Raw genomic sequence first — 12352 nt, 5'->3', positions numbered from 1 at the left:
GAATCTGGATAAGAACCAGGGGTCACCTGGACGTCCCTTACAAGTCAAGAACAGCCGCTGCTGTGGACACATGGAGACCAGCAGCTTACACACCTTGATGAAAGAAGCCATTGCTGTTGCTTTTTCTATGACTAAAGCATAATCCAGTATTCTGTACAGACTAGTCACTGGCCTTGTGGGGTCGTTATTGGCCGATGAGCTCACTGAGTTCCTCTCCAGATTTGCCCCTGCTTTTGTTACATTCTTGCCATTGGACAAGCAGTAGTGTGATCTGTTTTTTAACATGACACGAGCAGCAGCAGCCACCGTAGCAAGCTACCTGCCATGCTATGGTCAGACTGTTTTGCCACTAATTCACTTGCTGTACCACTTACAGTATCTTGCCTGCTTCCATGCTCCTTCAATTACCCACTGGAAACAGTCATTTAATTATTTTGACAGACAGTCAAAGGTCTGAGATTCTTTATGAAATAAAGTTTATATGGCAGCTTTGAAAGAAAAGCATGCAGGTAAATGGTAAATATAGTTCAAATGACAATATTATTTTATTGCAGATGAGTAATTAAAGTATTTTTATTATATTTTCAGATATTTCACATTCTAAAATTGGTTTAACAAACCACAATCAAGAGGCTTGTGACTGAATACGCAGACAACTGGAGCACCTTATACATTTGTTACAAGTGCTTCACAGAAACATAACAAAGAGGAATACTATTTGTGTGCCCCAAAGCCACATGAAGCAACCCCTCACACAGGGTGACTAACCTTGCTGATACATTAGCTTCAAGTTCTCCTAAGCAAAAGAAAAGGATGAAACAAACTACAAAATGGTAAACAAAACTGGTTCAAAACAACAAACAAAAGCTCTTAATGGTCATACATGGTGAAGGATTTGAGCTTTTAAAAATGAAGAAAATTATTGGAGCTGTATATGACAGACCAAACACTGAACACTTGCAGCCATAAACCTCTGTTACACCTTGTCTGCAGCAGGATTTAGTAAAACCTCAGAAACAGTGAACTCTAGTGGCATTTAGGGGATTTGTACAGGACACAGCAACTGGGTTTACTGGTGTGGATTGAACCACAGGTGCAGTTTAAACAGCTTCTGAGGACACAGCAGTGGGGTGGATTTTGTTTCAGACAGCTTCAAACCTTTATTCAACTGTCAACAGCAGCAAGCCAATGGTCCTATAGTTCACTTACACTGTTTTGTTTTTTCCCCTGCTTCTTCTAAGGCTCCATGTGGATGTTTACTGGCTGTTCTGTTAATTCTGTTAGGACAGTTTCAATCCATACAGTTCTTGTAATTTCTCTGAACCAAGTAAAGCCATCATACTCCACCCACATTTTAAACTGAGCCCAGATTTAACTGACCAGCCTAACTTTTCAGGAAAATTTATATCTGTTACAGTTACCACCTATACTGTGAGTTAGCATTCATAAATTGTCCATTAAAGTGTTAGCTGATAAATTCATAGTGATTTGATCATTTCTTAATATTAAGAAACAAGAATCATGATACATAGGCCTACTATAATTCATGCATTCAATTATAATGAGTTCTGCATTAATAAATAAGCTTGTTTTTATGAAGTGTTACAATTTACCTTGTCATCTGTTATTGCTCAAGTCGCCTAAATAAAGGACCTGTCAACAGTTTCAATCACTGCTTTAAAACACTCCTGCTCAGACTTATAAGTGCCCTCCATACATCTACCTGCGTCCTGCAGTGGGACAGGCCATGTCTGTCCCTGTTCCTGTCTGTGTGGACGCGCGTCTCGGTCTCAGTCAAGCATCGCTGGCTGGCGCCGCTGCCTCTCCACTTCCACAACATCAGGTATAGTGTTACTGTTTGTTGTGGCCTGAGAACACTAATAACGTGGCAGGAAAACAATGTTGATGGCAAAGCTGTTCAACATCTCCTAAGATCACTCAGCCCCCCGAGGACATGCATGCTGATTAAGTGGCTTTACTCGGCTGACCAGAAGCGTGGTTTAGGTACACACTGAATGCATTACTCCCTTTTAAACAGGTTAATTAATCTGGGGTAGTTTCACATGTTTCTGATCAGGCAAAAGCGTTTGTTTCAATAAATTTTCGGCCACAAACTTTGTCCTTCACCTATGTCTGGAAATCCATGAAAAAACTAGGATGTTTTTTGCATATGTTTTCCATAAGAGCAACGTTAAAAGGAATAATGTTATTTTTTTAAACAAAATCAGTAAGCAACCCCTCCCATGTCACAAAAACAAATCGTTACAAAATAGTTTTATATCACGCCAATACTGCAATTAAGCCGTGAACGCTTATTTCCTAATGAATCCTCTTAATTAGACCTATCTTCTCACACAGAGAGCATGCAGGGTGGATATGATGTGAGGTGTTCCTGTGTAAGGTGAGAAGTTGTGCGCGCAGGCTGGGTGTTGGCCAGTGTTTTTGAGAGGGGTGACAGATATATCTCTACCTTGATCTCTAGCTGGACCCTTGCATTATTTAAATCTTCCCAGGCCCTCGTTAACCAGTCAGTTACGAGATACGTCCGGCAGCATCACCAGAAGCCCGAGCACACCGCGTGAAAAGGATCCAAATCATTTTACAGCCAACTAAGAGGGTGGTGATGCATCCCAGTTCAACCACTACGACACCTTTTTCAGTGAAGGATATTTTGAAGCTGGAGCACCGCCATGATTTTGAAAATGAATTCTTGATGACTGATCAAGTTGTTCCGATGCATTATCAGCACGTGCACGGTGCGTCCCGGAGCGGGGAATTGTTTGACTGCCAACCTGAGCCGTGCGTCTCTGGGATGCAGGAGAAGCTCGATGCCCACAACTCAGCAGCAGAGGAGACAAATGAGCAGGGTGAGATTATACGATAATCAGTCAGCTCCAGGTATAAACGCCTTGCTGATGGTTGGTTACTGTAGGTTTAGGCCCACTGACGGAATGGGTCATTGAGCGTTTGACAGGAGGGATAAAACCTGCCACGTTTTCCTTTTCCTTACAATCTATCAATTTGAAAACAAAAATATTAATTTATCTTCAGTAAAATCGAATACACCGAGAAGCGCATACATTTGCAGTAATTAATCACCAAAAATTCAAAATTGATCAACTAAACTTATGGCAACCGAGATTTCTTTTTATTATTCGGTCACTATGTTGAACTATTACGATTTTTATAGGTAATCACGTGCACGTAGTTTAAGGAGAAAAGGGGCACACAAGTGCTCATTTTTCTACTGTTTTGCAGGCTCTTTATTAACTAAAAGATTAAACATGAACTTGAGGAAAGTATAATAACTATATAGGCTACTGTAATAGGTTTTGATTTTACTGTTAAACCAGGTTACGTCAAAATAATCACTTCCTGCAACTCAGACAATTTTATTCAGCACATCTTGTTTTTCATTTTACTTTATTTTGAAGTTAGTAAAAATTGTTTTTTAATGTTAAAACAAAAAAAAAACATGAATATGTCTATACTATAAAATATAGGCTACTGCAGAAATAATACAATGCAACGCAGGCCTATGTAAAAAAAAAAAAAAAAAAGAGAGAGAGAGAGAGAGAGAGATGTGGGGAAATGCCGCAGAAACACATTCAACACCATCAATTGATTTTTATTTTTATTTTAGAAAAATAAAACATTATTACATATTAAAAGTTATTTTATAGAGTTTAAATAAAGTTTGTAGCTTTTTTGAAGCAATTCAAAAGAAGAAATTTAGATGCTTGGACAAAGTTTGAATTTATCTTTTTTCTCATGTGCAGAGATGATATGCGGTCTTGACAGTTCACCTGATTGTGACAAAAACTCAAAAAGCAGACCCAGGCTGCGCAGGAAGCCCCGGGTCCTCTTCTCCCAACCCCAAGTGTCGGAGCTGGAGAGGCGCTTCAGACAGCAGCGCTACCTGTCCGCCCCTGAGAGAGAACACCTGGCCCACATCCTCAAACTCACCTCCACACAGGTCAAAATCTGGTTTCAGAACAGGAGGTACAAATGCAAGCGCCAAAGGCAGGATAAGTCTCTGGAGCTGGTGGGGTATCCACCTGCGCCGAGGAGGGTGGCGGTGCCGGTGCTGGTGCGGGACGGGATGCTCTGCAGCGCAGGTTCACATTCAGCACCATATAATGTGACTCTTGGACATTATAATCCTGTGTTTGCATACGGAAACAGCAGCATGTATGGCTGCAGTTATCACAGTGTGTCACCTGCACCCGGTGTGACTGCCGCTCAGATGTCCAATAACCAGCTGGGTGATTTTACAGGTAACAGCGAGGGGCCCTTTAACCACGGACACTTCCAGGCTTCATTACAGGGTGTAGGAAGCTGGTGATTGAAGGGTTACAAATGTTCTGTATATTAGAAAGCGATCAAATGTATCAATGTCAAATCTTTAATGTATATTTTGTATGGACTTGCGTCTGTTATCAGTTTTGTCTTGTTGAAAAAATCCAAGGCAAATAAAAAATCCGCTGTTTGAGTATATATTCTTCATTATATTTTTCTTCGATTATAGGCTAAATATAGTTCACACTTTAAATAGCTACACATTGTGAATTATGTATACCATTTAAAATTGGGGACAAAAACTATTCTACAAACTAATCTGCTTACTTGGAATTAAATCATTTTTTATTTTCATTTATTGTGACAATTTTTATATTTTTCTTTATGTAGGCTATATCTAAACGGTATTTCAAAAAATGATTAGCCTACTAACCGAGTCAGTTAAATTTAAATATTTAATTTGTTAGACATACAAAGCTTTGAAATGTCATTATAATCTCTACAGCTCGATCAATTGCTCCCAGTTAAAATGTTCCTCTCAGGATCCAATTAAAAATAACATACCTGATTGGAAACCCTTTGGTAATTGGTCATAGAGCGGTCGTTTGCGCAGTTTATCAACAAGAGCCATCAAAAAAAAAACAAAAAAACCCCAACAACTAATGGATGAAGTGACATGTGACCTGAAAGGGCTGCTCTATCAAACTGAGCTCATTATTGTCCCATTCACAAATCCGCTGATAAGGCTGGAGAGCCTGCTGTCCCAGAGCTTTGCTTAGTAAACAAACCCGCAGACAGAGTGGCTCTTTAACTTTTCTAAACTTTCAATCAAACGGGAACCAGTTCCAGTCTGACCTGTCGCTCACAGATGAGCCCCAGATACGACTGAATTCACTTGCACTGTAAAAAAGAAGAGATTTCTAAGTTGCATTACATTTCACGGTGTTAATTGGTTGTTACACTTAGTAGACCTGCAGCACCTGAAGGTTATGGCAACTAGTAAAAAAAAAAAAAAAAATCTAGAATGAAATGTGGGGGGATTTAAAATATCACATCAAAAGTGTATAGTGGAAAAGATTTAAAAGTTTTTCTCAGCATGCAACTAGCATGCTTCAGCTTTCAAATTATAAATGAATGAATAGTGTGTCAGTGTGTCATTTTTCATGGACATGGACACTGAAGCAAGGAGCCTGAGGTGGAGAGAGGAGCTGAAGGAACATCTCTGTACAGATAAGCATGAAGCTGTAGACACAGAGGAGACTAGAGACACTTTAAGAGATCAGATAATACCTCTCTCTCTCTCTCTCTCTCTTTCTCTCTCTCTCTCTCTCTCTCTCTCAATTCAATTCAGTTCAATTCAAACAACAATATTGCCACAGCTTAAAAATAATAAAAAAAGAACAATTAATGTCATACAGTTCATTAAATAAAAATAAATAAACAGTAAAAGTGTGTGTTTGTGTGTGTTAAAATAAAAAATATATATTTAAAAAAATTAAAATAGAAAAAGTAATCATGTGCCTGTACTGTAAATTAAATTCCTATGGTTCATCAAATAAATAAAATAAAATAAACAGTAAAAGTGTGTGTTTGTGTGTGTGTTAAAAACTAAAAAACTAAAATAAAAATATTAAATACAAATAAATTACATTTTCTGACACAAATGTGCTAACCTTTGCAAAAGATTTTTTAATGAAGATTAAAATGATTAATTTAATAATTCTATGTAAAATAGGCAACATAGTAAAAAAAAAAAAAAAAGAAGAAAATAGGTTCTATTTCACTTTCACCAAAGACTTAAAAGACTCAAAGTTATACATTTTTAGTTTATGTGCAGTATTTTTTTATTGTGATCTGATCACATTTCAGGATGTGGTGAAACATTGTCGTACACAAATATGCACATATGATAATTACAAACAGAGTAGGAAACTGAGGTGCAAAAGGGGCAGAAAGGAATAGAAAAAGAGATAACAGTGTGTGTGTGTGTGTGTGTGTGTGTGTGTGTGTGTGTGTGTGTGTGTGTGTGTGCGTGTGTGCGTGCGTGCATGTGTGTGTGTGTGTGTGTGTGTGTGTGTGAGAGAGAGAGAGAGAGAGAGAGAGATGATGTGATAGAGATATGTATGAATGAAGGTAGAATCCCAAAATAAAGATGCTTGATTACACTGTTGGGATGAGGGTCAGTTTAAATAGAGGATGACGTGTCTGGCCATCAGTGAAAGACCCATTATGGTTTACTCAACTACTACATGCTGTAGTTACGTCAGCTTTAGAAAAGAAGACAATCTCTGACTATGTAATAGCCTTCAAATGTCAGTCTGATTATCTACTGTTTATGATTGGTGCTGAGATGATTCACAAACCCAAGAGCAGAGTTCCTGTGTCCAACAATCCTCTCTGTATCAACTAAATCATGCAGTTATGAGGTACATGAAGATGAAACAATCCATGACAGATAACTATTGACCATGCATAATCAGACTTACTTCAAACTATACTCTGATAAAACAGCTCAATGTATGGTTGTTGTTCCTGCAGTTTGAAGTGGTTACTGGCTTTGCTGCTCTGTGAGGATGTGTGGCTTTAAAGCTCCCTCTAGTGGAAGACCCCCACATTACTTTCACATGGCAAACTTACAACAGATTTGTCCGTAAACCTCACATTCACCTGTTCAATTCAATGACATATTTGTTATGTCTGGCAATACATAGAGTGAAGAACTTGTGCTATAGCGCAGTTGTAGGCAGCAGTTATACAACACTGATGCTGAGCAGATAAAACTGATGAATCCACAGTTATTACTGACTACTTGTCATCTCAGACAAAGAAATAGCAGGAAAACAGCAGGAGATTGATTGCACAACAACTTTCGGTGGCTCAAAGAAAAACATCGTAACCACATAGCATGTACTGTGGAAGACAAATGATTCCCCAGGCTAAAAGGTCAGAGGTTCCACTGTGTCACATGTGATGCAGAGCAGCTAAATATCTGTGCAATGAATGCTTAGGACACAATAGATAGAAATGAAATGTCATTGTTCTCAACTTAGGGCAATCATGCAGATTGTCTCAGAATGACAGCAGAGCATGACAGCATAGTTGGTAGAGCCTCGTCATTGAAGTGAGCGCATGTTTTTTCTTATTTGGCCAAGTGAATATGCTTTTGATGACAACCAGACATGTGTTTGATGTGTTTTTTTAATATGATAATGTAGTGATCAGGGCTAGAAATAAACTTCTGAATTTTCAGTGGAATCAGATAGTTGCTAAAATTTAATTTTTTCCCGACCTACTTGATGACCCTCTTTTTACACTTGATTCCATATTCAGAATGTTTTGACCCAAAAAGGCACGTAAGGACTCTAAAAAGAGAAAGAAAAACTGTGTCTGGACAGAGCGATAAAAGTTTTAGGTGCTTACAGTTCAACATACTTGTGCAGACAGACGGTCGTAGACAAAGAACTCAGGGTGAAACATATCATACTGATGATCTTAATACTGTGTTGACAAGACAGCAGCTAATGCTTAAGAGGAACCCCAGTAGATTTAAAACAGATGGTGTTTATAAATGATGATCCACAACGCACAACAGAACATGCTAAAGTTTACATCAGTCAGTGTGGCCTTACATTTATGTTCATACTGCACATAAAGCACACAGCACTTAACACAAGTGACAATACGATGACAGAAAGTTTAAATGTTGCACTTTCATTACATTAAAGCAGTGATAATGCAAGCACTCGTCAATGTGACATAGTGGTTTTAGTGACTGCTCGCTGTGTGGTTTGGTGCCAAGAAAGGTGGAGGAGTCAGCGGGGAGGCCAGGGGGCACAGAGAGGATCATGTTTATCATACCTACATTCACACATTTCCAAACAAAGCATGAACTCCCCGAGGAACACAAACACTGCTAGTAGACGTCTCATTCTCTGGAGAAAGTCTGGCTGAACCACAGAGAACAACAAACAAACAGCCATCGAGAAATTACTGTGTCCGTTGAGGAGCCGGCCTAAATGTGTCAAACTCATTAGTGCATGACCACACACTCTGACACCCCCACCCCCACTGGGACACTACTACACTGGGCTAATATGACATACAATTTGAAAGAAATTACCCACCTTACTCTTGAATAATATTTCCGTCTGGACTTCTGGTGTGTCTGGCGCAGGATTTTAGAAGTTTTGTCCACCTCTGAAAAGGAAAATGACATTCTGTATGAACATACATTGATTGATCTGATACTAGTATATTGTCTAATTTTGTAGGCCATAAAGTTCATTCATAGATATGAGTAGTTTGTGCACAACAAACACAACATTAAACTACAATATACAAAACATATAGTATAAATACACAGATCATCTTTCATTATACCTTCATGAAGGTAGCATTCATCGCAGAGCTGTTGGACAGATTTAGGTAGGTGTACTTTATGAACCAGTATATGAGCGTATAGTATTGTGCAAAATCTGCGTAAAAAGGGAACTATAATCATGTATGATAAAATGTACACATAGCCATATACAGTTGTATAAGTATGTAAGTTGCCCATTTTAAATCAATGAATTCAGTAATGATTAATCCTTCTTTTTGATAAGACATTATCAGTGTTTGATATCAGAAAACAAAGTTGATATGAAGGGGAAAACAAAAGAAAGTTACTGAAAGTGGAAGTAGAGTAATAGTTGGCCCGCCTCCCTCCCTTGTCAGTGCAGTCGGAGTAAACCCGCCCCTGCTCGTGTATAAATTCAGACGGTGTGACTGTGTGAGGAGACACACTGCTTCAACTCCCGCTGTAGACCTCTGGGACTGAGAGGCCTCTGATTTGTGGATTACTGGATGGAAATGTCAGACACAGTCAAACCTGTGACCTCCTTCCTCATTGAGGACATCCTCTCCATTAAGGACAGCACAAGATTTAATGGCAAACGCTGTTCACAGAAGATTGACAGATGTTCACAATGGAAAGAAGAATCTGAAATGTTGTCAGAGCCACTCTGCCCTCAGGAGACAGCGTTTGGAGTGCAGACAGGTGGGCTCCTGCAGGCTGTCAGTTACATGAATGTGATGGATAGATACGTGTTTTTGATTTTATTTTGCAGAATAATGTTTGAGAAGATGCAATAAATCCATGTGAGATTAGTTATAGGTGGTAAGTTGTTGCAGTGTTTTTTATTAATAGCTAAAAATACCTTATGATGATCAGGAATTTCTTTTTTAGCCAGTGCTTCACAGCCTAATATGCAGATTAGACCATACTGACTGTTACTGAGTAGTTTCCCTCCTTAATGACCCGATCACATCTCTCCTTCACAGAGTCTCTGGACACTTCCTTTCCCAGTACCTCGGAGTCCAGCACTTTTTCCTCCACAGGGAAACAGAAGCGCTCCAGAGCTGCTTTTACACACCTCCAAGTGCTTGAATTGGAAAAGAAGTTTAACCATCAGAAATACCTGTCCGCTCCAGAGAGGGCTCACCTGGCCAGCACCTTAAGACTCACTGAGACCCAAGTGAAAATCTGGTTTCAGAACCGGAGGTACAAGACGAAACGAAAGCAGCAAACATCAGAGTTCTGTAAGGACTTGTACAAAGCAGAGGGACTGGGCCTGAGAAACGATTTGGTCCGATCATCACTAATCACCTCCTTCTGCAAAGCTTACCAATACAGACCCTACCTGTGGGACTACGGTGGCCCCTGGGGGCCAACGATATGGTGAAACAGAAATAATGCATATGATGATGTATACTGATAAGCCTGTGTTTAGTATCCCTTATGTTTAGGCTTCATGTTTACTATCAAAGTAGATTCTCTGTTATTTGACATTGATTTTAAATCCAGTGTGTGGCCATGTTTTACCTTTACCAGTGTACCATCTAAAATTATTTTGTTCACAAACACATCTTGTCATTTTTCATGCTTTTAAGAAAAAAATGATTGTTGCGCAATGAAACATTTGATCACTGAAGTCAATTTTAGCAGTTCATTATTAAATTAATGTTGATACACTATACTTTGTTTTTAAAGCTCTCTGTTGAAAAAATATAGAAAATACATTAAGTCAAGTTTTGGGGAATACAGTTTGACATGTAGCCCAGTTTGTTGTGAAATTATATTACAGCAAAACATAAAGTGGGACAGTGGGAAAACACTCAAATTGTTTATAATACCAGTAAATTTTTATATATACAGAAAACAACCAATGTATATAACAGTTAGTTGTAGTTGACTGTGAAGCAACAGTAAACTACATGGTAAGAGTAACACAATAATATAGGTGTTTTACACTGAAGACATTTAAACTTTCAGTTTGGAGTAACTCTGATAATACAGTAAAACTACATAAGAAGATAAGACTAGACAGAGATGTGGGTGATCTTGTAAATGAGGGCTAAAGAATGAGATGTGATTCCTTTAAAGAGCCCCTGACCTGATTACATGGAGATAAACTGCTCTTCAAGTTTTCTTGAGGTGATATCATAAGGAAAGCTGCGTGAAACTAAGAAACTGCAATTTCTAATCTGAGAAATTTTGGGGAAATTAGTTTAAAATTTCTTTCAAAAATATGAACAGAGTAGTTGAGTTAGATAATGGTATTTTAGTCAAAGACATTTTTTTTATCTTAGACGGACTGCGCCATCTCATACATCAATCAGAGGTTGACAGTTTTGTATGTGCCACTGCGTGAAGTAGTGAAGTGATCATGTAAATTTCATTAGTATAGTAACAAAACCTGTTTGTTAACATGATCATCACTGTGTGATATACAGAGGGTAAGAGACGGGGATGGGAATAAGAAATCGCAATGCCATCTAAGATTGCAGTAAAAAGCTCTGTGGCCATTGTTGGTTATTCAAGAAAATAACACAACCTTTATGAGTAAAAAAATACTTTGAACATGTTAATACAGAATTTTCTATAGACCTTCAGACAACCAGTTCCAATAATTCCATTGTCAAACCTACAGAGACACATTTTGTTGATTTTGTATCATTTTAATTAAATGGTTGTTCACTCTAGTGTGTGCCATAAAATGTTCTGCCAGATATCTGTTAAAACGACTCAAACAATAAGAGCTAATCAAATTACAGACACTATGCAGAGATGACTAAACCAGATTTGCATGCACATAATTTACAGTTGTTTCACATACAATTTTGAGAGTTTGATATTAGAGTGACCAGATCCAGAGGGTCTGAGCTAAATACCCCACAACAACCATGTACGCACTCCAGTTGTGAGGATATTCCTAGAGGCCTTATACTTCTTATACTACAACATTTACAGGTATCACGGGGTTTACTGCACACATGCGCTCTCTTCTCTCGTCCCATGGCAGTTGCATTTAACCTTTAGCTTATAGGGCGTCTATCAACCACCTGCAGGTGTGTGACAGTATGAGAAAGGCTATGTCCTTGAGCTGCCCTGCCACAGATATGACAGGTAGATATGCAGGGCTCTTTGTTATCTTTGTGTGTACTGATATTATCCATGACTTGAATAAAGAATGTCGCCTCCTTTTGTTATCACACGCGTCCGGTACAATAAGTATGGGGCCCTCCACAGGTGAGACCAGGAGGCTGAACCTTCAAGGTTTGATGAAGTTTGATTTTGTCTATCAGTTATTCTTCGTATCTGCTGATGTGAGTAATATGAGTAACATATAAACACATTTTTTCTGAATGAAAATAGAAAATAATAACAGCATTATGTTTTGGATGGCAGGATAGTCTGTGTCAGCTAACAGCTAACCCATCCACACCTTAATATCTCTATGAAAAGGCCTTCACATTCATCTGTATGCTGCTGCTAGTCAGTGCATCTGCTTCAAATGTGATGTGTTGCAATCGAATTAAGTAACATTGATCTTCTGTATTTTCACCAGCATCGGCGTCTGTAAAATCATTCTGCAAAGTCAAAATATGACCATTTTCAGATCTAAATATGAATAAAACTAGAATGAATAAAACACACACACACACAGGCAAACATTGTTGAGCTTCATCTTTTTGAGCGAGGAGAAAGGCCAAGGATGTGCATGATTCAAAT

The 12352-nt window shown here is 38.6% G+C and overlaps 2 protein-coding genes across 2 annotated transcripts; both read left to right on the top strand.

Moving 5' to 3' along the window:
- The first annotated feature begins 2623 nt into the window (after window positions 1–2623).
- On the top strand, window positions 2624–4345 carry nkx2.7 (NK2 transcription factor related 7). Its single transcript, XM_046035009.1, has 2 exons — window positions 2624–2867; window positions 3780–4345. The coding sequence occupies exons 1-2, from the start codon at window positions 2624–2626 to the stop codon at window positions 4343–4345; spliced, it is 810 nt and encodes a 269-aa protein (XP_045890965.1).
- A 4799-nt stretch (window positions 4346–9144) lies between these two features.
- On the top strand, window positions 9145–10022 carry nkx3-1 (NK3 homeobox 1). The gene is made up of 2 exons (XM_046035940.1): window positions 9145–9337; window positions 9622–10022. The coding sequence occupies exons 1-2, from the start codon at window positions 9145–9147 to the stop codon at window positions 10020–10022; spliced, it is 594 nt and encodes a 197-aa protein (XP_045891896.1).
- Window positions 10023–12352: the final 2330 nt, after the last annotated feature.

The sequence above is a fragment of the Micropterus dolomieu genome, linkage group LG21 (assembly GCF_021292245.1).
Source record: "Micropterus dolomieu isolate WLL.071019.BEF.003 ecotype Adirondacks linkage group LG21, ASM2129224v1, whole genome shotgun sequence".
Taxonomy (NCBI): Eukaryota; Metazoa; Chordata; class Actinopteri; order Centrarchiformes; family Centrarchidae; genus Micropterus; species Micropterus dolomieu.
This window is presented reverse-complemented; position numbering and strand designations above follow the sequence as displayed.